The following is a 27786-nucleotide window of genomic DNA, read 5'->3' on the forward strand; positions in this document are numbered from 1 at the left end:
GGTGTGTGTGTGCGTGTGTGGTGTGTGTGTGGTGTGTGTGTGTGTGGTGTGTGTGTGTGTGTGCGTGTGTGGTGTGTGTGTGTGTGTGCGTGTGTGGTGTGTGTGTGTGTGCGTGTGTGGTGTGTGTGCGTGTGTGGTGTGTGTGTGGTGTGTGTGCGTGTGTGGTGTGTGTGTGGTGTGTGTGCGTGCGTGTGAGTGTGTGTGTGGTGTGTGTGTGTGTGTGTGGTGTGTGTGGTGTGTGTGTGTGTGTGTGTGTGTGGTATGTGTGGTGTGTGTGTGTGTTGTGGTGTGTGTGTGTGTTGTGGTGTGTGTGTGTGTGTGTGGTGTGCGTGCGTGTGAGTGTGTGTGTGGTGTGTGTGCGTGCGTGTGAGTGTGTGTGTGTGTGTGGTGTGTGTGTGTGGTGTGTGTGGTGTGTGTGTGTGGTGTGTGTGGTGTGTATGTGTGTGTGTTAGACAAACACCAGCGAATGCCTCTGGGTGTGTGTCCTTTCTAGCTGCCTGGCAGCAGCTGGGCAGTCCTGCTGTGTGAGCTCCCGGTTCTCCTTCTCGCTCCAAAAACTGGTTCAAACCCTCCCCCGCCCCGTTCCCCCCATCAGCACCGCTCGCCCGGCTCAGCCCCCGGAGCCCTCCCGGCAGCCTCACCGGAGGGGGTGCTGCTGACCCACAGCCGCCCAGCCGGCCGGCGCGGGCTGCCAGGTGCTGTGCCTCTGTTTCTGTTTCCCGTGGCACCTGGGCCGCCTGCGGGGATGAGCAGCCACACGCGGTGCCACGGGGCGCGCCCGTGGCTCACGGGGGTGGCAGGCGAGCCAGGGGCCCCAGGGCGGCGGGGGAGAAAGGGGCGGAGAGAGGGGGGGCGGCCGGGCTCTCGCCTGCCCCTGTGCTGAGGGGTTAGACGTCTTGGGAAACCACGCAGAGTTTGGACAGTGCGATGGCCGCTGAGATGTGTTTTCGGAGGGAAGGAGGGAGGGAGCCAGCTTGGAGGGGGAGCACAGGGGGCTGGGGAGGAAGCCGGGGAGGGGGCCCTGGGAGGGGCCGGGGCTGCGCTGGGGCACCCAGGCTCGCTGTGAGGCCGGAGGTGAGGGGGGGGCCCAGCACCGGGCCAGGCCAGTCCTGCCCTCCGCCAGGCGGCCCCCGCCCTCAGAGCCGGGACAGGCGCTGGCGTTTGAGAAGGCATTCCCACGCTGTCACGTCAGAGTCCCCTCCGGCGTGCGGGACTCGCCGGCCGTGATGGTCACCAGGCAATGACTATGGGACGTTTGGCACCTGGTGCACTCCACGGAGGGGCAGGGGTCAGCAAAGGGAACCTCCAGCCTAGGTGCCACGGGCGGGCCTGGATGGGCATGGTCTTTGGAAATGTGCCGAGATCGGACACACAGGCTGCTCTCCCGCCCTCTGCTCCTCCGTCCGGGCGGCCTGGCGCCCCCTGCCCCCCTTTCCTCGCCCCCCCCCGCCCGGCCCTGCCTCCACGCTCTGTGCGGCCAACACGCCCGTGCCACCAGCCAGAGAAGCCGAGCCCCTTTGGAGGCCAATGACCTGGTGCCCGCTCTTTGTGCGCACACACTCACACACACACACTCTCACACACTCACACTCACACACTCACACACACACACTCTCACACATTCACACTCACACACTCACACACACACACTCACACACACACTCACACACACTCTCACACACACACTCACACTCACACACACTCACACTCACATACTCACACACACACACTCACACACACACTCACACACACACACACACACACTCACACACACATACACACACACTCACACACACATACACACACACACACACACACACACACACACTCACACTCACACATGGCCTGGAGCCTGGGAGCCCGGAGAGAGGCCCTGAGGCAAAGACCGACCGTCAGAACTTACAGACTCTGCTCCTGGTTTGGCGGTTTTCCGCTGAGATTCGAACGCCCGCCTCTGGGAGCGGACTCTCTGCCCCTCCACGCTCTGCCCAGGCCGAGCGGCTCCCTTCCCGGCACCCGAGCCCGCCGCCGGGCCCACGCCCGCACTGAGGACGCAGGCTCGGACCTCACGCCGGCCGGCGGGCAGCAGAGCCGGGCCGGAGGCTCAGGGAGTCCCGCTCCGGGGACACGGCCCCGCGGGCACCGGCAGAGCCGCCGCGGGAGGAACAGCCCGCACGGGGCGCCACACGTGCACACTCGGTTCCTGTTGGTTTCCCCCCGCGGGACAGCCCCGCCTCCTCCGCGGCACAAGCTGCACGGCCGGGCTGCGGGGCTGCGGGCACCGTCCCTCCTGTGACAACCCTCCCGTGGGGCCTCCGCCGGCCCAGCGGCCGCACAGGGGTCCCGGCAGGGGGAGGGGTCCCGGCGCTCAGCGGCCCTGCTCTGTCCCCGCAGCCTCATAAAGCGGATGGCCCAGAGCGTGGTGGAGGTGATGGAGGACATCGCCACGGGCAAGGTGCAGGAGAACCTGCTGGCCAACGGAGGTAGGTGGCCCGTCGCAGCGCCCGGAACCATACCACCTCCTCCCCATCCTCATCCCACCCCCGGCCCCGGGGACAGGCCGTGCTCTCCGCTCGGAAGCCAGTGACCCGGTCCACTGAACCCACAGAAACCCTCCCGGGGGACTGCCCGGTTTACAGATGGGAAGACTGAGGGTAGCAACACCCAACCAGCCCTGTCCGCCCTGCTGTTAGCTCAACACCCCGACACTGGGACAACAGGCCCCTTGGCCGGTTTACCGCCCCCTGTGGCACTTTTTCTACCCTGTCCCAAAACCCTCTGTGAACTGTGGAGTGGAAACGTGTACGGGGAGGTCTGGTGGCTGCTGGGCCTGCCCACCCTCTCCACCAGCCTCACCCTCTCCCGCCTGGAGGCTCCATCCTGCCCGCAGCCCCCACCCTCCGTCCCTTTCCCCATCGAGGCTGAGGGTGCCTTTGGGTGCGGAGGGAGACCTCACCCCGAAACCTTTCTTTTTTTTTTAAAGGTTGACATCTGTGTTTATATATATATTTAATTGATTTTTTTTGCAGAGAGGAAGGGAGAGGGATAGAGAGTTAGAAACATCCATGGGAGAGAAACATTGATCAGCTGCCTCCTGCACACCTTAAGATTTCAGTGTGAGATGAAACTGGTGTGGCTCAGTGGATAGAGTGTCGGTCTGCAGACTGAAAGGTCCCAGGTTCGATTCTGGTCAGGGGCATGTACCTTGGTTGCGGGCACATCCCCAGTGGGGGGGTGTGCAGGAGGCAGCTGATCAATGATTTTCTCTCATCGATGTTTCTGACTCTCTATACCTCTCCCTTCCTCTCTGTAAAAAATCAATAAAATATATAATATATATAAAAGCTTGACCCTTAAAAAAAGAAAAAAAAGAGATTTCAGTGTGAGTCCTAAACGGTGTGGCTCAGTGGATAGAGCGTCGGCCTGCGGACTGAAAGGTCCCGGGTTGGATTCCGGTTGGGGGCATGTACCTTGGTTGCGGGCACATCCCCAGTGGGGGGTTAGGCCCCAGATGCTCTGGTTCACTCTGGGCCTGAGACTCCGGTGCCCCTGACTCCGGACACGTTGGCGCTGACTGGGTGGTGCGGTGTCTGTGGCGGCCGGTGCGGCCCTCCCGGCCCCTCAGAAAGCCCTGTCGGTGCCATCGGCAGGGACATCCCGGGCAGCCCCGGGCCTCGGTGTGAGCGCGTGGGCTGACGGCCTTCTCCGTTGCAGGTCTGAAGGAAAAGATGAAATGTCTAAAGAGTAGGTGGCGTGCTGTTGCTGTGCGTGTTCCGTGTGGCGCCCGCCCGCCCCCATGTCCCCGGGAGGCGGGTCCGGGCCGGTGTGGGGCGTGGTGACCGGGGCCGACGGGGTTCCCAAGCGGCCCCTCGCCCCTGTCACCGCAGCCGCCCAGCCCAGAGGGCAGCGTGTCCCCCCTCCCTTCCCCCTCCCTAACCCCCAGCTCCCCCCGCCGCCCGGCAGCCCCGCGGGCCGCCCACACCGGGGGCACTGGGGGCGCTTGGGCTCGGGTCCCGGGTGCGGCCACGCTGGGCTTTGCAGCCGCTTCCTGCGGGCGGCCCGCCTGCGGCTCCCGGGCGGCTGGCCTGTGACCCCGGCGGCTTCGGGCCGGGCTGAGCTGTGGGGGCCCGGCGGGCAGGAGCCTGCTCCTCGGAGCCTCGGGGCCGGCCCACACCAGCCTTCGCCGGCCCCCCATTCGCAGGGCCGGCTCTGGGCTCCTCTCCCCTGTGCGCGGTGGAGGTGGAGGAAGGGCCAAGCCCCGCGGCCAGCACCGCACACCGCCGGGCGGGCGCCCCCGGGCCCGGGGCCTCTGTCCCAGGGCTCGCTCAGCTGACAGAGGCGGCTGTGTTAAAAGATCACGGTCTCCTTTCCCTGCGGGTCCGGGCGGGCCCCGGACGGAGAGCGCCGTGGGGAGAGCGCTGCCTCCCCACGCACACACGGGTCTGGGCGCGGGTGCGAGCTCGGCCAGACGCCGTCCCCGGCCGCCCTCCGCCGGCGCTCCCCTCCGGGTCCGGCCCGCACGGCTCCGGGGCCGCCGCCCTGCCCCCCGTGCGCGGCTCAGGGCCCCGGGGGAGCCGCTCCACGTGCGCTGACGCGGTGTCTGTCCTTCCAGTTGACTTAACGTCCTTCGTGACCCACTTCGAGTGGGACATGGCCAAGTACCCCGCCAAGCAGCCGCTGCCCAGCCTGGTGGACACCCTGGCCAAGGTGAGAGACGGGGGGGGGGGGGGGAAGAGGGGACACCTCACATCCTGTGACGGGGACAGTGGGCCCTCCATGGCACTGGGCCCTGGCTGGGTTCTCACCCCTCGGCTCCTGCCAGCTCTGAGGCCTGGGACAGCCCTGGGGGTCCTGCCCTCGTCCGAGGTGCCCGTGACAATGGGGTGCCAGCTGGCGCGGCCCCGCGGTGCTGACACGCTGGTCAGCAGCGGCCTCCGGCTCTGCCAGAGGAGAGCGCCGGGCTCCGGGACCCGGGTGTCCCCTCTCCCTCGGCCACCGGGAGCCTCACAGGCACAGCCCGCCGGCCGGTGGCCGGAGCGTGTCAGCAGGAACAAGGCCTCCTGTGGCGTCCGCGGGGCGGGGGGGGGGAGAGGGGGCAGAGCCCAGGGCGGGGCGGGGCGGGCGGGCGGACGAGGGAGGTGGCGGCTGGGACCCGCCCTGTTCTGTCCTGTGCTCGGCCGGCATCTCCGCACGCCAGGCCGCTGCTGCCCGTGGGGACGTGGGTGGGGCCAGAAGGCGGGGACGTGGGTGCGGCTCCATGGGCATCACCGCGTCAGAGGTCCCAGCCCCCGGCCGGTCAGACGATGGGGCAGTGATTCTGGGCTGCCCGGGCGCAGGGGCGGCCCCCGGAGGCCGCGGGGACCCCGCGGGCGGGCGGGCGGGCGCTGTCTGAGGGCACCGGGAGCGATGGGTGGCACCATGGCCAGGTTTGGCCGACGCGTCCAACGCGTCTGCTTCTCCGAGCAGCAGCTGGCGCAGATCGAGACGGACCTGAAGGCCCGCACGGCCGCCTACAGCACCCTCAAGGCCACGCTGGACAGCCTGAACCAGAAGGCCCAGTGAGTGCCGTCGCACAGCGCGGGTCCTCGAGGGGCAAGTCCGGGTGGCGGGCTGTGTCTGTGGGAGAGCGAGTCAGTCAGTCAGACAGACAGACAGGCCGGGAGGGGAGGCTGGAGCAGGCGCCCTCCTGCCCGTGCCCTCCGCCACCCGCTGGGGCTTCTCCGAGCCCCGGGGCCCAGGAGAGCTGTGGGCGCGGGGAGCGCGGTGGGCGCGGGGGGCGGTAGCTGGCCCTGCGGCCTGTGCGCGCGGCCAGGCGGTCGTTAGCGTATCAGCCCGGGTGCGGGCAGTGGCCTCGATCCCGGTGCTAAAGATACCCTGACCCCGATGCCGCCCCGGCTCCGTGCGGCAGAGAGCGTTTCAGGTGAGAGACCCCGGCCGCCCGGCCCGCGGGGCCTGCGAAGGGGAACGGAGCTCTCGCTGGGCCGGCCGCGCCCTGAACACCGGGCAGCTGCGGGGCCGGCCGCCGACCTGACGCTGGAGCAGCCTCCGCAGCCGCCCCGGGCTCCTGCCAGCAGCGGCGGCCGCACAGGGCAGCGCAGTGCCAGGCCCTGCCAGCCACGCAGTGCTGGCCTCCCGGACGCGGGGCTGGGGGTGCCCGGGGCCCCCCCGCACGCTGGCTGCCCCCGTGTCCCCCCGGGGTGTGTGTGTGGGTGCTCCATGCGTGCCGCCCCCACGGGGGGGCCTGTCTGCTGACCACCCCGTCTGCCCAGGGCGAACCTCTTCACGCGGACCCTGAGCGACATCGTGAACAAGGACGACTTTGTGCTGGACTCCGAGTACCTGGTCACCCTGCTGGTCATCGTCCCCACGTGAGTGCCGGGCGGCGGCCGGCGGCCCCGAGGCAGCCGGGGGGGACCAGCCTGCCGGCTAACGGCAGTGGCCGCAGCGGCCAGGCCTCAGCACCTACTACGCGCCAGGCGTCAGACAGGCTGCCTTCGCCCGCAGCCGGGGGTGGCGGTGTCAGCTTCTCGCCTCAGGCCGTGCAGAGCCCGCTGGCCGAGCTGTTCACACTGGCCTTGCCCGGGGCTCAGGGCCTCACGGGGAGGCCGGCCCGGGGTCGGGCTGGGCAGGGGGCTCAGAGCCCCTGCAGGGCCCAGTCCTGGTCACCTCGGTCCCTGGGAAAAGGGGTGCCCAGCCTCCTGAACACGGGGACACCCGCAGCCTCTCCCGCGGAAATCCCTGACGCCCGTGTCCTCGCAGACAGAACTACGTGCAGTGGCAGAAGACCTACGAGTCCCTCTCGGACATGGTGGTCCCTCGGTCAACCAAGTGAGCGAGATGCCGGCTTCCCCGGGGGTCCCTGGAGGCCGGTGTGTGTGGGCGCCAGCGCCGTGCCCGTCGGAGCCCCTCCGCCCGCGGTGCCCTCGTGGCCACGTGCCCACCATGTGCCGGGTGCCCCCAGCTTTGGGGACGTGGCTTCCCTGCCCCCTCCTCCGGAAGCCCTCCCTGCGGCCCTCCGTCACTGCCCTCCGCTCTGCCTGTCGGCTGGTGTGGCCAGGCCAGGGCCGGGCCGCGGCGGCCACAGGGTGGGGGTGGGGACGGCGGCCGCAGTGGCTCTCCGCGGACGTGTGCCAGGAGGTGTGTCTGACGAGAGCACTGTGACTCTGGCCGTGCAGGGGCCATTGTGGGCTGTTCCACCAACTGAAACGCCCCTCCCCCGGCTCCCGGTTCACCCTGCCTGTTGCATGCCAGGCCAGGGCGCTGGGCCCGCCAGGGGGCCAGGCCCAGGAGTGGCCTTGCCTCTCAGGCATTAGGTGAAGGGTGCCCTGAGCCCCCCCACATACACCCTGAGCCCCCACATGCTGCCTGCCCCCGTGCCCCCGCCCCAGACCGCGGCACAGCCAGGCTCCGCCCCCTCCTCCCCGGCCTGAGGCCCCCGAGGCTCGGCTTGGGGAGCAGTGAACGGGCAGGAGAGGGAGGGGGGCCAGGGGGGAGGGGGCCGTGGGAGGCCCGGTGTGGGGCCTCCGCCCGAGGCGAGGACAGCCCGCCGGCCGGCCCGGCCCGGCCCAACGAGCGGACGGTCTCCCGCAGGCTGATCTGCGAGGACAAGGAGGGCGGCCTCTTCACGGTGACCCTGTTCCGCAAAGTGATCGACGACTTCAAAGCCAGAGCCAAAGAGAACAAGTGAGTGCGGGCGGCAGGTGGCGGGCTGCGGGGCGGCGGGCGGCGGGCGGCGGGCGGCAGGCGGCGGGCGGGCCAGGGCCCCGGGAAGGAGCCGCCCCGTGACGGCCTGTGTGCCGTCAGGTTCATGGTCCGGGAGTTTTACTATGACGAGAAAGAGATCACCCGGGAGCGGGAGGAGATGGCCAGGCTGCTGACCGCTAAGAAGCAACAATATGTGAGTACGGCCTCAGGCCGCGGGTTCCCACAGACGGGGACAGAGGGCCCTGCCGTCCCCACACCCCTGGGCACCCCCACACCCCCCCTCCCCGAGGCACACGTGCTCTCCTGGGGCAGCCAGAGCGGGGCCTTGGGGAGGTGACAGCACAGGTAATGTGGAGGTAGCACTGAGCTGGGAACGGTGGCCCTGGCACTGCCCTCCCCGGGTTCTCCCCGGGCCCTGGCACTGCCCCCCGGGAAGGGATGGCTCCGTTGTCGCTGAGAAGTCGGGGCGCTGAGAGGGCGCTGAGCCAGGCCCGGGAGAGGACCTGCCTGGGCCCTGAGGCCGAGCACGGCTGGCCGGCTGCAGGCAGGGCCGCCCGGAGGGGAGGCCACGGTCAGCGGCCGTCCTTGGCAGCGTGAGTTCCAGGCGTGGCGTGCCGCCTCCGCCCCCAGCGCCCGTGTTTACCCCGCCGTGCTCTCAGCTAAGAGGGGGTGCTCCCCCGAGATTCCCGACAGCGGCCGCTGGGAAACGCGGAGGGCAGCCGAGCTCAAGAGGGAGACCAGACTTTGGTGTCTGAACGGGTGCTCCGTCCGCTGCTCTGGAAGATGGGCGCATTCCAGACGGGGTGCCCTGGGCGGTGGGGGAGTGTGGGGTCCCCCCTCAGGCCTGGCGGGCGGGCTCTGGGAGCACCCGCCCGATGCAGGGAGGATGGTGGAGTGTGCTCGCTCCGGCCTCTGGGAGGGAGGCCGTGTGTAAACACCGAGCCGCAGGGCGTGCGAAGCCACAAGGGCTCTCCTGGCCGAGTGTTTGCCCGGGCCTTCCGGGCCGCGGGCCGGCGCCCGGCACAGCTGGCCTGACCTCTCCGGGTCTATGGCCTTTCTTCACTCCAAACTATTTTATTATTGACTCCAGAGAGGGAGAGGGAGAGACAAAGGGAGAGGGAGAGGGAGAGGGGGAAGGAGAGGGAGATAGAAACATCAAGGATGAGAGAGAATCATGGATCGGCTGCCTAATACACGCCCCACACTGGGGATGGAGCCGCAACCTTGGCCTGTGCCCTGACCAGGAACTGAACCCTGATCTCCTGGTTCATAGGGCGACGCTCACCACTGAGCACACCGGTCGGGCTCAATGGCCTTTTCAGAGGGACTCCAGACAGGCCGCCCCTCAGGAGTGAGCACCATCCATGGGGCCCCCAAATGGGGTTCTCAGAGCCCCCCTGGACTGGACCGGGCCCTGTGAGAGTCCATGGGAACTGAGCATAAAACATACCCCACAAGCATAAGCACACGTGCACACGTATGTGTATGGACGTGCACCCTAAAGGGATGCACACACTTTGCAGATCCTCTGAGACAGGGCTAAGCTGGAGCCCTGGGCTCCAAGGCCTCAGGCCCACGTACCCACACACCCAGGCACCCGGCACCCACACACCCACACACCCAGGCACCCAGCACCCAGGCACCCACACACCCAGGCACCCAGCACCCAGGCAACCCACACACCCAGGCACCCTCACACCCAGGCACCCTCACACCCAGGCACCCAGCACCCAGGCACCCACACACCCAGGCACCCATGTACCCACACACCCAGGCACCCACACACCCAGGCACCCACACACCCACACACCCAGGCACCCAGCACCCAGGCACCCACACACCCAGGCACCCTCACACCCAGGCACCCACACACCCACACACCCAGGCACCCTCACACCCAGGCACCCACACACCCACACACCCAGGCACCCTCACACCCAGGCACCCACGCACCCACACACCCACACACCCAGGCACCCAGCACCCAGGCACCCACACACCCAGGCACCCTCACACCCAGGCACCCTCACACCAAGGCACCCAGGCACCCACGCACCCACACACCCACACACCCAGGCACCCAGCACCCAGGCAGGAAGGTGCTCACCACCAGAGCTGAGACCCAAAGGGGTGGCGTCTGAGCCGCAGCCCTGACACCTGGGGACTCTCCCCAGGTCTCTTCGGGGTCCGGACCGGAGCCAGGTGACAGCAGCTCCCACAGGGGTCGGGCGGCAGGTCCCGCCCGGAGGACGGGTGGGTGGGTCCCCGGGCACCCACCGTGCGCTGGCACAGCCCCCCGAGGACCCCGGTGACGGACACCAGAGCCGACACCTGCGCCAGCTCTCGGGTTCCCGCGGTGCTTCTTCGCCGTGTGGGCTTCTGCCGGCCCCGCCGGGAGCCCTGCCAGGCCTCAGGAGACGGAGCTCGGAAACACTCGGTCCCTCCCGGCCCTCGCTGTGCGCCAGGGTTGGGGCCAGCGGGCCAGCCCGCCCCGCTCCCGCAGGCTCAGCCCTCAGCCTGTGGGGGGCAGACATGAGCGGCATCCTGTGTCTTTCTGGTTACTTGCCAGGTCCCGGATGCTGTCAGTTCCCTTTGAGGTCACAGGTGGGTCTCCCCAGCTGCCCACCCGCCTGAGAGAGAGATGGTAAAGGGTGCGTGTGCTCACTGCATGCCCGACACCCTGCAGGCCAAGGGGGCTGCCGCGGCTGGGCTGGGCGGAGACACCCTGGCAACCAGCGGTCGGCAAACTCATTAGCCAACAGAGCCAGATATCAACAGCACAACGACTGACTTTTCTTTTGAGAGCCAGATTTTTAAAACTTCTTCTAATGCCATTTCTTCAAAATAGACTCGCCTAGGCCGTGGTATTTTGTGGAAGAGCCACACCCAAGGGGCCAAAGAGCTGCATGTGGCTCTCGAGCTGCAGTTTGCCGACCGCTGGCCTAGACAGACAGCTCCCGGAGGGGGCAGGCGCTGACCCAGGCCAGGCGGAGGGAGCGGTGTGCAATCCCAGCCTCTGCCAGAGACCGGCTCTTCCCCCGGAATGTGGGCCCACACGAGGGCTTCCCCACGCCCGCCCGGCCGCCGGGGCGCAGACAGGGCCGCACCCCAGCCCTGGGGAGGGGGCGGCACCCCGGGGCCTGCCTTCCCTGCAGGAGAATTGTTAGTTTCCGATGCGCGTCTCCTGAAAGATTCATGTCATTTCTGTGCCTTTAGCAAACTTCCTGTGTTGCTCTTAAAAAGGGACCATCCACCTTCCCGGACCACAGGGTTAAGGTAACCCCGCTAGGGAACCCCGATAGGCCCGCCGCGGGGCACAGCGACAGAGAGAGAGAGAGTGAGGGCGAGGGCGAGGTAAGCACCCGGGGGCCCTGGAGTCCCGCTCGCATGTCGCCCCTCGCCAGCGCGGTGTCCGAGCGGATCCTTGCCTTTCTGTCCTCTCCCGCGGCTTTGAGGTCTTCAGGGAGCTCGGAGCGGGGCCTTCCGGGCCTCTTTGGGGCGGCCCTGCCCCCCAACAGCGGACGGTGCTTATGGGCCGAGGTGCCTTGCTCTGCCTGGAGGGGACGAGCTGGTGACGGGCAGGCCCTGCTGGGGGCAGGCGGGGGCGGGCAGCTCGCGGGACCCCCTCCTGACCTTGGTGGCTCAGAGCCTTTGCTGCGAGACTCGGACCCCCCAGATGACCGGCCACGTCAGCATTAGTGCCCCCCGCATGCCCTGGGGCTCGTGGGCAGAGCGTGATGCGGGGGCCGGCCAGGGCAGCACGGAGTCCGATGGGAGCCGGGAGCCGCCTGCCGAGAGCCTGAGGTCAGGGGCTGCCCGGTCTGCGGTGGCCCCACGCATGCGCCGGTGGCTGGCCGCTGAGCTTCCCGGCCCCGGGCCCCCCGGGGAGTGTGGCCCTGGGCCTGCCGGGGCCTTGTGGGTCCACTCGCTGCTTCCGCTGCCCGGGGCTCCTTCTCGGCTCAGGGCTCGCTGTCCGGCCGCCTGGAGGTGACGGGCTGGTGGCGGGCAGGCCCACTTGGCTGGGTCGGCGGAGGGCCAGGGTCACGGCCCCGTCTCCGCAGGGCCCCCTGCTGCGCTGGCTCAAGGTGAACTTCAGCGAAGCCTTCATCGCCTGGGTGCACCTCAAGGCGCTGCGCGTGTTCGTGGAGTCCGTGCTCAGGTGGGTCAGGAGGGGCCGGCGGGCCGTCCGGGGTGGGGGGCCGGGAGCAGCAGCGCTGGGGCCACAGGGCTCCTCTCCTGCCTCCCCAGGCCCAGGACTTCCGGGCCCGGTAAACCCTCCCTCCGCCCGAGGCCCCTGCTGCCCGCTGCTCTGTCCCTCTCCTGCCAGCCCCGGCAGGTGCCTCCTGGTCCCCCCGCTGGCCCCCCCGGCCCCCGGCCGCTAGCCACCAGGGCCTGGGGACCCTGCAGCACACCAGCCCCTCCCACCTTGACCTTGGAGCCCACCTCTCAAGGCCCCAGGGAAGTAAAACCCAAACCGAGCAAACCACCAGGACCAACACGTGGGACACTTTTAAAACACAACAGCGAAATAGGTTGGCTCACCGCGGAGATTTTAGAAACGATAGATGAGCACAAATAATGAATAGAACCCTCTGAAGCTTGAACAGAGAGAGAACACGGCTAAGATGCAGTTTGTTCTGGGCGTTTTAAACGTGCAGATGTGCACAGTCCTATGTGTTCATGAGAGTGGAATCCCTGGGGACTATTTCTAAAGCCTGCTGTGGGTGCTGGCACCTGTGCTATGTCCTGAACACATCCCGAGGTGCCCTCTGGCCCTCCCCCTGCACTGCAGGTTGCCCCAGATCCCCTCCCACCAGCCCCCTGGCTGCCCAAGCTCCTACACTCCGGTCCCGCCCTTCCAGCGTAGGTTTCTGGGTAGGTGGCTCCCTCCCTCCCAGCCCCTTACTCCAGCGCCCTCTCTGCCAGCCCCGCGCCTCCACCCCGCACCCTCTCGCAAACCTGCCAGCCTGTGTTTGCTTCCTCTCCGCTCTCCCGCCTCGCTGGCCCGGCTGTTGCCGTGGGCTCCTACCCGGTTTGGCCTGGTTCATCCTCCCCGCGGCTGCCGAGGCGGTTTTGTCCAAACGCAGACGGAGCTGGCCCTGCTCCTCACCCTCCGCGTCTCAGAGGCTGGCGTTGGTGATGAGCCGCCCGGCCCTGCCGCGGTGGTGGGCGTCCCGGCGGCTGTGCGGCGTGAGCACTGTAAAAGCCACGCTCAGAGCCGGGCCCTGGGGACGGTCCTCGCGGTCCCACGCCCGCCCGTACTCGGGGCGAATGGTTCCCAGTCTCCGTGTCCCCAACTGGGGTCACTGACACCTAAGCTTGTGCAGCTTGCCTTTTCCCTCTGCTCTGTACGTGCAGAGCTGCCAGGTCCTTCTTAAAAACCGTTTTTACTGATATCAGAGAGGAAGGGAGAGGGAGAGAGAAACATCGACTAGCTACCTCCTGCACAACCCCTACCGGGATGTGTCCGCAACCAAGGTACATGCCCTTGACCGGAATCGAACTGAGCCAAACCGGTTTCGGCTGAGCGCCACATTTTTTAAACTTAAACTCTATAGGTACAATAGGTATATTGTTATTAACTTAATGAAGGTACTCCTAAACTGGCCTTTGCTCAACACTCAAGGGCCAAAGAGCCGCATGTGGCTCTCCATCGGGACCCGCTCTTAGTCCCGTCGAGCTCCCTGTCCCCACACTGGCCTCAGAGTAACCGCCTCACACCGCTTTCTGTCCGGGAAGGTACGGGCTCCCCGTGAATTTCCAGGCTGTGCTCCTCCAGCCTCACAAGAAATCCTCCACCAAGCGCTTGCGTGAGGTCCTGAACTCTGTCTTCAGACACCTGGACGAGGTGGCAGCTGCCAGCATGCTGGACGTAGGTACCCAACCGGACACAGCGCTGTCCGTCCGCAGCCCCTCCACATGGGGGGAGGGGAGGAAGGACCAGGGAGCAGGGGGGGGAGGGGAGGTAGGCTGAGCAGGGCAGCGTATATGGTCAGAGTCTAGAGTAAAGACAAACCCGGACACTCGCTGGGCACTCAGTGCAGGCCGCCTTTTTTGCAGGCGGCTATGGACATCCCTGGGCTGCAACTCAACAACCAAGACTACTACCCGTACGTGTACTTCCGCATCGACCTCAGCCTTCTCGACTAGCACGCCCAGCGGGTGCCCTGCGGACGGCGTGCCGGACGCTCCTGTCCCTCCGCAGGACAGCTGTCTCCTCAGGACTTAGCTTCCCAGAGAAATTGCTCGCAGAAGCTGCTCACAGTTGTATTTATTTTTTGTAAGTTACAATAAAGAAGTGCTCGGTCCTTCCGATGGGCTCTTCCTTCCACCCTGAGTGACCCACACTGCCCTTCCCCGAACGTCTTACCTGGACGGGGCTGCTCCGAAGAGCCACCTGCTGCTCATGTCCCGTCTTCAGGGACGCTGGGAGGACTTGGCAGCAACACGGAAAACCATGCGCGACTGTACAGCCAGCTGCTCCCTGCCGCCGCCGCCGCGGCCCGCGCCGCGGGGCCTGCCCGTGTCCTCCACGAGCCCGCTCTCCCCTCCCAGGCCTGGGAGCCTGGCTGCGGCCCGGGAGGGAGGTGCTGTGCGGGCTTCCCGACGGCACCAGCCCACACGTTCTTAGGAGGAGACATCAGGGCCAGCGGCACCACCATATGCACTCGCCAGCTAACATCAGACTCCGAATGTGGGACTGGACACTCATTTCATACATTTGTTGGCATTGTCCAAAATATTATTTTATTCTTTCATGGAAAAGCCATTAATATTCAAATGAAAGAATCACATTAAAAAACTGACATAAGAAACAGCCTCCGAGAACACCCAGCAGTCAGAGGGGAAAGTGTGTCAACAGCCCAGCAGTTTCCTTCAAAACAGTACGTGACAGACACCACCGGTCCGCTGGCCACAATTCATAGAATTTTCCGTTGTTTTCTTGAGATGCAGAAGGTCCTTGTAGCAGTTTCCCAATGACCAATCAGTGCTACTTCCTGGTGACGAGCCCGGTCGCTGGTCTGCTGGCAGGGACGTTCTTCCACCGCCGGCAACACCCGCTCCCAGGAAAGCACCGCGGCCGCCGCCTCACAACTCGTCCTTCCGCAGGTCGTCCAGCTCCACGTCGCTGAGGTCGATGTCGTCTTCCACAGGAAGCTGCAAGACAGGGCCGTCAGCCCGTGCAGGCGCAGGCGCAGGCCCGCGGCCCAGCTCAGCCTCCCTGAGGATGACCGCGGTGCTGGGCCACACCACCGGCTCTGCCCGACCCGGCCTCCGCCGCCGGGGGCGAAGCGGAGAGCACGGGCACACGGATTTACTGGCCTCGGCAGCGCGGCCATGTCACAGCCGTGTCTCACATGCTGTAAGCAGGTGCCCGAATTCAAGGTGACGCTCACTCCGGGGACTGTCCGGAAGCAGCACCTGTGGCTCTGTCTTGGGCGTCTGCGTTAAGAGCACCCAATGCCACGTAGCCATCGTTCACAGGACGGGGTGAGCCGTCCTGAGAGAGGGCCTCCCTGAGGCTGTGCTGCCTCTGGTGTCAGGCGAGGGCTTGGGTCCGACGGGAAGGATTCGGCTCACGAGGAGCAAAGACCGGAAGGACACGAGGACAGAGTCCCGCCACGAGTCCTGCACACACAGCCTCCCGTCGCGTCCCGGACTCACCTCGCCATCCTTGCCGTCCCACGGCTCTCTGGTGCTGATGGCGGGGAAAGCCCCGCCTCCTACCGGCGCCGTGGATCCTCGCCCGAAGGAGAGCTCCCTGGGGGAAACAGCAAACAGGCGCAGGCGTTATGGGACCGCGGTGCCGGGAAGGGACAGCGGAGCGGACGGCCTGCCGGGGGCTCACGCAGACCCCCCGGGGCTCCCGGACACGCCAGGAACGGCGCTGCCTTCCCAAGCAGGACCCCCCAGGCCTGGAACCCTGCGGCTCGGCATCCACAGGGCGCTGATTTAATGGACGGCACATATATTCTGCTCACACACACAGCCTGTAAAATGACCCCCGCTGGGAGTTTAAGCCCAGAAAGGCTGTGGAGGACGGCAGTTCCCTTCCCCTCCTCAGAGCGACGCAAGCAGAGGCCCTGCCATGACAGAGCCCTGACTCCGCAGGCCTCCTGGGACCGACCCCGGGAGAGCGAGCACTGCCCTCGCCGCGCGGCTTCAGGGGGACACGAGCCCCGCCTTGGGCAGGCGCCGAGAGAGACCGTCCCCGGGAGCCCACAGGTGAGCACCGGCTGCTGAAAGGAGCCCGAAGGAGCTCTGTGAAGGGCACGGGATGTGGGCCTGGGAAACCCCCAGGAGGCGCTGTCCGCACGGGGAGAACTGGGACCTGCTATGAGCGCTGCTCACAGTGTGCACCGTTCTGAAGTCACTACCCAACACCAACGCCCAGAAACGGAAACCGTGTCATCGAGGACAGGCACAAAGCACGCTCGGGGGGAATGGGGAGACAGGCTGCTTCCGCCCAGACCTTTCCGAATCGGGAAGAGACCGGGAAGAGTCTGATCTCAACGGCGCAGAAGGCCGAGGTGACCGGAGAGCGGGAAGCATGGGCACCAGCTCTGCTGCAGAATCTTCCCGTGGGAAAGACAGGACAGGACCGGAGAAGCCTCTGAGACTCCAACGTCAAGTACAAAATAGTTTCTTTGTTTAAACTTACTGCCTGTTCTACACCAACCCAGCTTCGATCAAAACCCACTGCAAAAACAAAACAAAAACAACTGGAAAGGACAAAAGGCTACCTGAGAAACTCGTTAATGCCCTGCTCGCTGAAAGAGCCTTTCAGGAGAGCGAACTTCATCTTGCGCGCGTTGATGGCCGCCATGGCGGGGTAGCCAAAGCCCCCAATCCCCAGCGCATTCTCCAGCTCCGACTGCGCGCCGGCCTCCGTCCACAGCCACCTGGGGAGGCAGACCGGTGTCAGGGCACAGGCCCCTTCCACTCAGTTAGGTCCTAACTAGCGATCCTGATTAAAGAGCAAAGATTACACTTCAAATATTTTATGAAGTAAATAAGAACAAAGATAAGTTTTAAAAACAACGTATTCTATATGTGCTCCTGGGTAACTCCAGTTTCTCCCTCATGTTTTCTGAACCCCAACTCCACAAGCCCCCATGGTCTGTGTACCCCTAAGTTTCTCCCCTCCCCTCTGTCTCTAAAACACTGTCCTGAAAGCCTTGTGCACATTCTGTCTTTGTTACCAGTGTCATTTAGATAATTATGTATGCATCACTTAGGCAGTTATAACATATGTAATAATTACTTTTTTAAAAGTTATGGATGTGATATCATTATCCAATGCATAGAGAGTGGTGCAAAAGTAGGTTTACAGTTGTTCACATGGAAAATCTACATTAATTAGTAAATAATGCAAGAATAAATTGCTTCATGTCCTCACAAGTCTAAACCTACTTTTGCCCCACTATGTATAACCATGTTCAACCAACCGGCCGGCATGGCTCAGTGGCTGAGCGTTGACCTATGAACCAGAAGGTCACAGTTCAATTCCCGGTCAAGGGCACAGGCCCGGGCTGGGACTCAGTCCCCAGTGTGGGGCGTGCAAGAGGCAGCCGATTAATGGTTCTCTCTCATCATTGATCTTTCTCTCTCCCCCTTTCTCTTCTCAGAAATCAATAAAATATATTTAATTTTTTTAAAAATGCTCAACCAAATTTCTTTGCTTAACTTCCACAAAAGTGAAAATGGAAAATGACAGAGGAAGCCTTCTCAGTCGGTAAACACAATACATGCTGACTGAACCAATAGAAAGTACGAAGCGCAGTGAGGTGGCAGCTGGGGACACGAGGTACACAGAGGGTGACACGGGGACGGACGGCACCGAGGATGAGGAGGAGAAGCCAGAGGCAGAGGGAGGGACAGAGGCTCCTTTGTTTAAACTGTGTCTAGGGCTGGCCGCTGCAGGGGAGCTACAGAAGCAGCCGTCTCTGCCTCCTCATCTAGCCTTCAAGGCCATTCTAGAAGTCAACTATGTTACTAATTACACTTTTGCTTGCTAGCCTGGGATTCCAACCACCATCTAAACTACAATTCATATGAAAAAATGTGACCAATAGCTGCCTGATAAATAAGGAACCTGTATTACTTCTTTTCTTCCTAAATGAACAAACATCGGAACCCGTGCTAAGAAACCAGAGGAGCCACCCCCTCGGGAAGCACCCCCTCTGCTGCCCAGAGGACAGGGACAAGGTTCCATCACTCACCCCCACATCTTCTTCTTGTACTTGTCTGCCAGCTTCAGGAGAACTTCCAAGTAAGAGTTTCTGCCTGCAGCTCCTGATGGAAACACACACACAAACACACAGACAGTTAGAGACACACGTAGAGGCGTGAGCAGCACTAATGGCTTTAGGAGACGTCTCGGAGCAGCGAGTTCTGTTCCTCGTACCCGTGTCCAGAATGTGGGGCAGGACGGCCACCACGCAGAGCTGGTGCTCCTCACACGTCTTCTTGGCGACGTCCTCACCGATGATCTGGGACCGGAGACAGAGACTGAGCACCACCCCTTCCGTTACGGAGCAGAGCAGAGCGGGCATCTCCGGTGACACGTCTGCTGCTCCAGAGCCACCGCCCATCACGCTCCAGAGCCCCGTCCGGGCCCTCAGCGGCCGGGTGGGGGCTGAGAACTCGCACGTCTGGCACTGAATCGTGTCACATTTATATGAATTTGCAGCTCTTGTGCCTCAGTTTCCCCATATGTTAAATGGAGATTAAAAGTAGTGTTTACTGCTAAGTGTTCATATGAGCATTAAGAGGAAAATCTACACAAAGCAGACAGAGCCCGAACATAGCTCAGTGCTCAGCAATGCCGGCTGCTGCTCTCGGCATGAGAAGGGAAGACCCATTCCATTGCGGAGCAGCTCAGCTACACCTGTTCTCACAGTGCAGTCACCTTAGTCTAACGTTTAAGTCCGGAAACACTTTAGAGAGGATTCTAGAGAGGAGCTCCTTCTGAAGAGGCCCACCGCCCCCTCCCGCCAGGCGGAGGCATCCCTCCTCGTGTGCCGCCCGCTGACCTCCAGCAGCTCCGGAGGCGGAGCGTTATCGGAAAACAGGTCCATCGCCCGGGAGACGATGTCGGATCTGGTCCGCCCCCCGTCGTAGTCCACAGGAGACTCGCCTTTCTGGAATATCTTGATCGTAGGAAATCCCCTAATCTGTTAAAGACCAAAGGAGCATTTAGTAGAAGCAAGGCAGTCTTTATGTTTCTGAAACCACCTTCCGGGTAATTTAATGGCTGCAGCGGAGTCCAAGGATGACCCCAAGTCTGTGAGGCAGGGGCTAACAGGCCGACTCAAGCCCTGGTCTGGAAGGCAGGGTGCTAACGTGACCTATCCGCTCTGCACAAGCGGACAACTCCACAGCCGTCCGGACACTGGACAAGCCTGGGGACTCCAGGCTCCGGGGAAGCCACAGAAACAGTGCCACACCGGGGGAAGCTCCCGTCCTGCCCCAGGTCCCTGCACGTTAGCTCTAACGAGAAGGCGGCCACAGAAGACGGACAGCCCCTCCCCTCCCGCCTCAGTGCAGGCCTGGGTTCGGGTGAAGCACGGCGGACGGTGTGATTTCACAGAGAGCCTGATACATACCCCGTACCGGCCGGTCAGCATCTGGTTGGCCGTGGCGTCCACCGCCGCCAGCTTCACCTTGCCTTTCGTTTGCTCCTTCACCTCCGAGGCCGCTGCGGCCCATTCCGGCTCGAGGCTGCGAACAACACCCTCACCTCAGCACCAGTGCTGTACCCGAGTGCGAGTTTCTCCCGCCCAGGGCGGCACACTTGGAAAACATGTTCCGCCTGGACTTACACAGACATGCTGCGGCCTTCCATTTGCTTCCAGTCCTTGGTCACCCCCTAATCTGACTGCTTAGCTCAGTGTTAACCTTGGAAAATCTGCCAGAGGAAACTCCTAGTACTAATGCCGATGTGCATCGTTCCTGAGTCAGAGCTTTTTGGGAGGAGATAATGGTTTTATCTATGTTCTGGTTCCGCTTTTCAAAGGAACTTACACACTCACTTATATGTGGAATCTAAACACACACACACACACACACCCCAAGCTCCTCGACACAGGGAACAGACTGGTGGTTGCTACAGGCAGGTGGCAGGTGGGCAAAATGGACAAGGAGAGTGAAACACAAGAACAGAAACCCCATAGAGAGCCCGGTCACTGTCCTGAAAACTCAGTGCCTTACAGGACGCGGTTAGAAGCACTTACTTTTTGCAGTGTCCACACCAGGGGGCGTAAAACTCAACCATCCAAACGTCTTCACTGTCCAGAACGTTCTTGTCAAAGCTGTCGTCCGTCAGCTCGATCACGTCTTTCTTACTTGAACTTTCACTTCGACCCTGTCATGTGACATCAAACATTACACCACACAGCAGCCGAAGGAACAGGACCCCCTTCTAAACACACCGAGGACAACATGCCTCTACAGTTTAATGCTTTTTGAGTTTTTCTTTCCAGTAAAAACTACTTTCCCCAGTGAGGGACACTGTGTAATACTACTTTGCTGGGTAGACAATACTTGGTTTCAAACAGTTACCTGCAGTACATTCAGTACTGCACAACAGGCATCTAATTCAGTCACTTGCGGTTTTTCTAAACTTCGGCCTGGCTCAGTCACCTTACCACCACCACTCTGACTCAGCCCCAGCGCACCGGGTGCCCGGGTGCCGCGCCTGGTGCCCCCTCAGTCTCTCCGGCCAAGAAAAACAAAGGACCCCCTCCCTCTCCTCAGTGTCCTCTCCCACGCCGACCCCGGGAACCCCGGGAACCGGGAGCTGCCCAGCTTCTGGCCTGAACCACGGCCCGGAGCTCGGGGACGGCTGCTCACTTGTCAGGAAGAACCATCGCCCTTCACAAGAGCCTAAGCCCCTGGCGGCTAAACGTCACCTCTCACCCAGGGCGTCTGACACCAGCCAGAGCGGGAACTTCCTTCTCCTCTGCCCTGTGCGTATGGAGAATCCCCCAGCTCGGGCTCACTGCCCCCGGTTTGGGCCAAGAAGGCACCCCAATTCCACCTGTGCCGTCCATCTGGAGCAGCTGGCTCCCTCTCCTCTGTGCCACGTGAGGGTGGCCTGGTGGTCGCCCTCTGCGCCCACTCCTCTCCCGGCCGCGGGCCGAGGAGGCCCCCTTGGGGCTGGCTCCTGGCCCGTGGACGGGCAGGGTGCACTGGACTGACTGGCTACCATGACGGTGGTTGAGGTGGCCAAAGAGCAAGCGGGAGGGCTGACTCCCTCTGGTTCGGGGACCAACTCCTGTTACGTTTTAAGGAAAGCGCCCCAATGTGCAGTGTTTTAAAAAGAAACCTATCTTCCGCCAGGCTGCCTCAGGCTGCACAGGCATCACCCAGAAAAGCCGGAGCCTCACCGGTTTCCCAGAACTGTAGCCCCTGCCCCCGAGGCGGTCCTTGACGAGCTGGCGCAGGGCACTGAGAGCGGCATCCACGATGGCGTCCGCAGTCCTGCCGCCTGCAGGGAGACAAGGCGTCGTCAAACGAGCCATCGCTTACGCTTTAGCTACATCACGCCCAATATATATATTTTAAATATATTTTATTAATTTTTTTACATAGAGGAAGGAAGAGGGATAGAGAGCTAGAAACATCGATGAGAGAGAATCATCGATCAGCTGCCTCCTGCACACGCCCCACCGGGGATGTGCCCGCAACCAAGGTACATGCCCTTGACCGGAATCGAACCCGGGACCTTTCAGTCCGCAGGCCGACGCTCTATTCACTGAGCCAAACCGGTTTCGGCGTGCCCAATACTTTTTATTAGGACCCCACACATGGCCCAGCCTGGCCTCTCTGATGACCTTCCCTGTGATGATTTATCTGCCTGTGATACTTTAAATGAAATAGGACCACTGTACAGAAGAACCCACAGGGGAACTAAAGTAACATTTAGCTTTGAGAATCTGTTCTCAGTTGCCTCAGTGACTAAGACAGATACGATTTACATAGCGACAAAGCAGGGAGTTTGTAGTTACTTCTCAATAGTTTGGGAGTCTAAAAGCTTTAATACTCTATGTTAACAAGACAAAGATTCATGGGTGAAATACTCCATGGTAACATGGAGTTTAAACTGACTCTCAAATTACAAGCCTTCTCTCTGCCACAGGGCTAAGCCAGACCCTCTCCTACAGTGAGAGGCAGAGAGCTCACAGCAAGAAAACATTTGTAGCCCTGGCCAGTGTGCTCAGTGGTTAGAGTGTCAGCTTGTGCACCAAAGGATCCTGAGTTCAATCTCCTGCCTATCAGGGAATGTGCCAGAGGCAACCAATCAATGTGTCTTGTGTCACACACACTTCGATGTTTCTCTTTCTTTCCCCCTCTCTCTAAAAATCCTCAGGAGAGGATTAACGCAAACAAATAAACAAAAAACCACGGGAAAATCTTTACTCAACATCAGTGCCTGTGGAGTATGAAGCAGCCAGTCTTTTCGTTACAAAGAGAAAGACAGGGAAGCACAGGACAGCACCGCGCTGCCACCGCAAAGGCCGCGCGGGCTCAGTGAGGGAAGCTAAGTGAGCGATACAAACACTGCACCTGCAGGCACCCAGTGGGGCTTCAGAACCACCCAGCAGGGCGGAACGCTGTGCACCGCAGGGCTCAGGAGGGTTAGGCACAAAGAGGAGAGGAGCAGGCTAGCAAGTTCCAGAATCCTAGTTTTCTCTTCTCCCCGCCCCTGCTCCAGTGAAAGTTCCAGCCAGGGGAGGAGGTAGCCAAGTCCTTACCCTGGTAATCTTCCGGTCTGTTCTTGTTGGACCCAAAAATCTTGATGGTGGGGAATCCCTGCACCCCGTACTGACCGCCGAGGGACTGATGCTTGTCGGCGTCCACTGCGCCCACGCGCACCACCCCCTGCGGAGAGAGGACAGGACGGGCCATTGGCAGCTGAGCAGACGCCACAAGAACCCGTCACCACTTCCCGTGGAGAAAACAAGAGAACGGAGGCTGCACACACAGCCAACAGGCTCCCGGTGGGAAACCGTTCCCGAGAGGAACGATGGGGGAAACAGGACTGAGAGGCAGACAACATAAAAACTAAAAGGGACTTTACACCTTTGCTTCCTAGATCATCTTGGCATCAATATAAGGGTTTTGAGCTTTAATATGCAAATTAATTTCCTATTATGCATTCATTCATTAGCATGAATTGAAACATACACAAGTGAATGCGGACATCTCAAAAACTTACTTTTAATGCAGTTGCTACTTTCTTCCATTCTGGTGTTAACCGTTGGCAGTGGCCACACCTTTTAGGGGACAAAAACACAAATAAGGCAACAGTTAGTCTTTGATCCCCAATTCAAAAATCACCCACCAACAGTCTACTGAGTGACAGGCCCGGGTGACGGCTGACAGAGTACAAGCATCAATAAAAAAGGAACCTGGAGGAGCTCCCCTTCTGATGACTTTACTAAAATCCCGTTCACCTCATAATTTTACAATGTTCCCTAATTACTGCTCAATTAAATCCCCCTCAGTGTGAACGACTCCACACCAGAGACGAAGCTGGAGCGTGTACCCGGTCCGTGAGCCTAACGAGTGGCTCCGCTGGGCGGCCATGTGGCAGCACCCACTCCTCCAGCAGAGGGTCTGCCTGTGCCCGCACCAGAGCACTGAGTGCGGTATCCAGAGGACTGGCACTGAGTCCCCGAACCCCGCTTCCCGGTCTGCCACAGGAAACATGAAGCAATAACGGAAAACCTCCCATCAGGCAGACCTAAGGCGCCCACCAGGGAGGGTCTGCCTGACGATCCTGTGTGCGGCTGGAAGCACAGTTCACCCCGAGGGCCTCTCTGGGTCACAGACCACCACGCAGCTCGCCTGCAGGCGCACTGGCCTCCGTTTCCGGCTGTGACACCTCCTGCGCATTGCGCACCGCTGGCCAGCGCTTTGCTTCTATTTGTTGGGGTTTTTTGTTTTCATTGAATGTTTTAACTATGTACTGTATTCTGACTATCATTGTTCACCATTAACTTCAATATAATTACATCTTCACCCCACGAGGGCTTTTTCCAAGTGACTGTAAAGCAAGACAATGACTGTCCAACCGAACCAGGTTCCTCCTCACAGGAACCAGCAGCCTCTTCAGAAACAGAGCGGTCACTGGCCCTTCCCTTCCCTCGCCCCATTCTGTCTCTAGTGTCCCTCCTGCCCCTCATCCTCCTTATCACTGAAGATGAACCATCTTGAGTTACAAGTTTCGTTTCCTTTTCTTCTTTCTTGCATCATTAGCTACTTCACCCCCCACACACACACCTACACACACACTCACACACACACACACACACACACTTTCACACACTCACCTACACACACACTCACACATACACACACACACCCCTACAGACACACACTCACCTACACACACATACACACACACACCTACACACACACACACACACACACACACACACACGGCCCTGTCTCCATGGCCTTTAACACCCTTTGTGGCATCTCCACGTCCACTTCTAACAAGCAGTGAAGGAGGTAAACTATTGTAGATGCATTTTACATAGCGTTTTTCCTTCTAACGTACCACAGATAACAGACAACGATTTTTAATACTTACCATGGAGCAAAGAATTCTACGAGCCACAAGCTGTTACTCTGGATAACTTCCTGGTTGAAGTTAGATGGCGTCAGCTCGATGACATCATCGCTAGAGGAGTACAGCCCGCTCGCCGCGAGGAAGAGGGTGCAGCTCACCAGACCTGGGGGCGACCAGAGCGTCAGCAGCTCCTGCCCCTGCCGGGGGGAAACCAGCGGCTCCCGGCTCCCTCCTGCCCCGGGCCCTGCCCTCCCTGCGGCTGCCGGAGCCCCCAGAACCCCCTCCCCCTGGCCCAGTGCGCACTCTCACGGAAAACCATTCACGTCTTCGTCCTGTGCTATTCGGCTGCCATGTCAGCATGCCATCTTTACGGAAGCCCCCTTTTTTAAGTGAAGGAAAATAATGATTTGTTTCCCCTACGAGACTGGGACTCTCAAGGGCAGTGACCATTTTGGTGCTTTTATTTCCACTGCTCTCAGCTGGCACAGCACCAGGCCCTCGCGATGCTGTGGGTGCGCTTCCGAGGATGTGTCACGTGAGTAGTGGCATCAAGCCAACAGTGTATCGTGTTGTAGCGGCGGAGTGGACCAAGTGTATTTTCGTTAGTTACTCTAGGAACTCAATGCAATTTATAACTATATTAAAAAAACCTGAACTGACTTACAAATATTTTAAGAACTCAAGTCTTTTAAATTGGTAATACTATCAAAATTTCTCCTCCTCCTCTAAAATTCATATATAACTGTTTTCTAACTGCATTGTTTTAAACTTCCAAAACAATGCTAAATAAGAGATTGTTCCTGATTTTAAGAGTCCGGCTTCTGACTGAGCAGAGCTCTGCCTGTGGGAGTGCACTGACCACCAGGGGCAGCTCCTGCATTGAGTGTCTGCCCCCTGGTGGTCAGGGCATGTCATAGCGACCGGCTGTTCTGCAGTTCGGTAGATTTGCATATTACCCTTTTACTATATAGGACTAGAGGCTCGGTGCACAAAATTCATGCAATGGTGGTGGTGTGTGTGTGTGTGTGTGGGGGGGTGTTCCTCAGCCCCGCCTGTGCCCTCTCACAGTCCTGGAGTCCCCCGATGGATCACCCCAAACAGGGAGGCCCTGCCCACCTGCCACAGCCCGGTGGCCTGGGCCTCCCTCTGCAGGGCGATCATGGGGCGATGGCCGGCCCCTGACCAATCGCATCGCACCCGCCTTGGCTGGTCTGGCACCAGTGGGTGTCATAGCATGATTGTCCAGATGGTCGTCCGGCTGTTTGGCTGATTTGCATATTACATTTTTTATCATTATAGATCACGTAGGATAGAGGTGTTGGACGTTTGTCTTTAAATTTGGCCTCGTTCTCACAAGAGCATCCCCGTCCCCCAATACATGGCTATCCAATGGAAATGCCTTAATGACAGAGCCTTGAGCTCTAACCTTATTACACGGCAGTTTGACCGGGAAGGGTTAGAAGGAAATCAAACATCATACTCAGAAAGACAGGGTAAAGGATGTATTAATCCCAACAGCAAAAACACAGCCAGCAACCACTCCACAGAAACCCTCAAGAAATCCAAAACCCTGGGTCCACTTAAGATAAAGTAGGTCAGAGCTGACCACTAGTGTTCTCTCTCAAACTCACATCCCCTCCACTCCCCCATAACGAGCACGGCTGGGAACCCCGCACACCTGCGCGGCTGGCGCCTCTGTGAGCAGGTGGTCCTGCCGTCCTGCTCGCCCCGCTTCCTCCCCAGCAGCTGAGGATGCTCTGCACCCCCATCAGCGCCATCCCCATCCCACACCTGCCAGCAGCCCCCCGGAAAGCCGGCGGTGGGCTCCCGGCAGGCTGGTCACATCGGGCTTTCAGAATCACGTGTGGGCGCCTGTTAAACAGACCGAACCCCCCACCTATGCTCCCTGCAAGCAATGTGGCAAGCACGTCTGCATCCTGTTTGCTCTCTGCAGACGTGTTACATGAACGCTCAGGACGGCCCCGCGGAGGACTCGCCCCAGACACAGCCACTGGTGCGGGGAGGGGCCCGGCTCAAACCCTGCGGCGGGGGATGGGGAAGGGGAAGGGGATGCGAATGGGGAGGGGGAGGGGGATAGGGAAGGGGATTGGGTTAGGGATGAGGATGGGGATAGGGGTGGGGTTAGGGAAGGGGATGGGGATAGGGATAGGGAAGGGGAAGGGGATGCGAATGGGGAGGGGGAGGGGGATAGAGAAGGGGATTGGGATGGAGATGAGGATGGGGATAGGGAAGGGGGTGGGGATGAGGATGGGGATAGGGAAGGGGGTGGGGATGAGGATGGGGATAGGGAAGGGGGTGGGGATGAGGATGGGGATAGGGAAGGGGGTGGGGATGAGGATGGGGATAGGGAAGGGGGTGGGGATGAGGATGGGGATAGGGAAGGGGGTGGGGATGAGGATGGGGATAGGGAAGGGGGTGGGGATGAGGATGGGGTTAGGGAAGGGGATAGGGATGGGGTTAGGGAAGGGGATGGGAATGGGGATAGGGAAGGGGAAGGGGAAGGGAATAGGGATGGGGTTGGGGACGGGTGTAAGGAGGCGCGGGGAAGGGCGGGGTCCTGGGCGCCGCTCCCGTGGTCTCTCAGGCCGGCATCCCCACCCTCAGGAAAGCCTGGGCTCCGTGTGGTCCTGGGAAGCGCGGTCCCATTGGAGGGGCCCCGAGACCAGCTTTGGGGGGGCCCTTCCCGGCACGAGGCGACGCCGGGCCTGCGCTCTGGGGTTTATTTCCTTGGAAGCAGGCGCTCCATCACACGAGGGGCGAGGACGGGCGGGGCGAGGAGCCCGTGACCCCGTCCGCGCTGGGGACCCAGGTCCCCTGGAGGCTGCACCCCAACCCCGGCCGCGGGCAGAGACCCAGCCCGGCCACCGGCGCCCGGCCGCCCGCCCGCAGCCCGGCCTCCGCCCGCCGCCCCTCCGCCCGGAGCTCGGACCCCGGACCCGGGCTCGCCGCTGCCGGGTCCCCGGCGCCCCGGGTGCGGGCCCAGCCTCAGGCCTCCCGCCCCCGCTCCGCTCGCACACGCACCCCGGGGGGGCTGCACCGAGGCCGCCGGCCGCACCGCCGCCGAGGGCCCGCGGGGCTCCGGCCCAGGTCGCCTTCCCGCCTCCCGGACCCCCTTCCGCCCCCCGCGCCCCGGGCTCCACAGCCTCCCCTCCGCGTCCCGCGTGGGCCGGGCCCGCGACCCCGCCAGGCCGGGCCGGGCCGGGGCCGCGCGCCCGCCACTGCCCTGCCCGGGCGGCGGGCCCTGAGGGGGTCGGGGCCCCCAAACGGCCCCCAGGACGACGCAGGCCGCGCTCACCGAGCACCAGGCGCGCCATGCCGAGCGTCCGCGCCGCCGCAGTCCCGCCGCCGCCGCCGCCGCCGCCGCGCCCCCGCCGCCTCGGCCCGCCCTCGGCCCGCGAGCAGCCCGGCGCCGGCGGCGCGGAGGGGCGGCCGGAAGGCGCTCGCCAGCCGTGGCCGCGGCTCATTGGCCCCTGAAGGCT

At 62.0% G+C, this 27786-nt stretch overlaps 2 protein-coding genes across 3 annotated transcripts in view; one reads left to right on the forward strand and one right to left on the reverse strand.

Annotated features, from left to right (window-relative positions):
- ATP6V1C2 (ATPase H+ transporting V1 subunit C2) overlaps positions 1 to 14826 on the forward strand; it is a 26013-nt gene extending 11187 nt beyond the window's left edge. The window contains exons 4-14 of one of the 2 annotated variants that reach the window (XM_084900096.1): positions 2395 to 2483; positions 4613 to 4707; positions 5467 to 5558; positions 6270 to 6368; positions 6760 to 6828; positions 7591 to 7683; positions 7804 to 7897; positions 10948 to 11058; positions 11766 to 11863; positions 13444 to 13576; positions 13765 to 14826. In XM_084900096.1, coding sequence (XP_084756222.1) covers positions 2395 to 2483; positions 4613 to 4707; positions 5467 to 5558; positions 6270 to 6368; positions 6760 to 6828; positions 7591 to 7683; positions 7804 to 7897; positions 10948 to 11058; positions 11766 to 11863; positions 13444 to 13576; positions 13765 to 13854 — 1063 coding nt within the window. In that variant the 3' untranslated portion in view covers positions 13855 to 14826. The remainder of the gene's footprint in view (positions 1 to 2394; positions 2484 to 4612; positions 4708 to 5466; positions 5559 to 6269; positions 6369 to 6759; positions 6829 to 7590; positions 7684 to 7803; positions 7898 to 10947; positions 11059 to 11765; positions 11864 to 13443; positions 13577 to 13764) is intronic. The other variant, XM_084900097.1, reaches the window with a different exon arrangement.
- Positions 14425 to 27786, reverse strand: PDIA6 (protein disulfide isomerase family A member 6). Its single transcript, XM_084900091.1, has 13 exons — positions 27603 to 27786; positions 24308 to 24449; positions 22928 to 22985; positions 22464 to 22590; positions 21096 to 21196; positions 19941 to 20071; positions 19314 to 19428; positions 18741 to 18881; positions 18113 to 18197; positions 17928 to 18000; positions 16449 to 16607; positions 15370 to 15466; positions 14425 to 14862 (listed from the first exon to the last, which is right to left on the reverse strand). Exons 1-13 carry the CDS (start codon positions 27769 to 27771, stop codon positions 14794 to 14796), a joined length of 1467 nt encoding a protein of 488 aa, XP_084756217.1. The 5' UTR covers positions 27772 to 27786; the 3' UTR covers positions 14425 to 14793.

Source organism: Pipistrellus hanaki (assembly GCF_964339955.1).
Source record: "Pipistrellus hanaki genome assembly, chromosome: 12".
In the NCBI taxonomy this organism is placed as follows: Eukaryota; Metazoa; Chordata; class Mammalia; order Chiroptera; family Vespertilionidae; genus Pipistrellus; species Pipistrellus hanaki.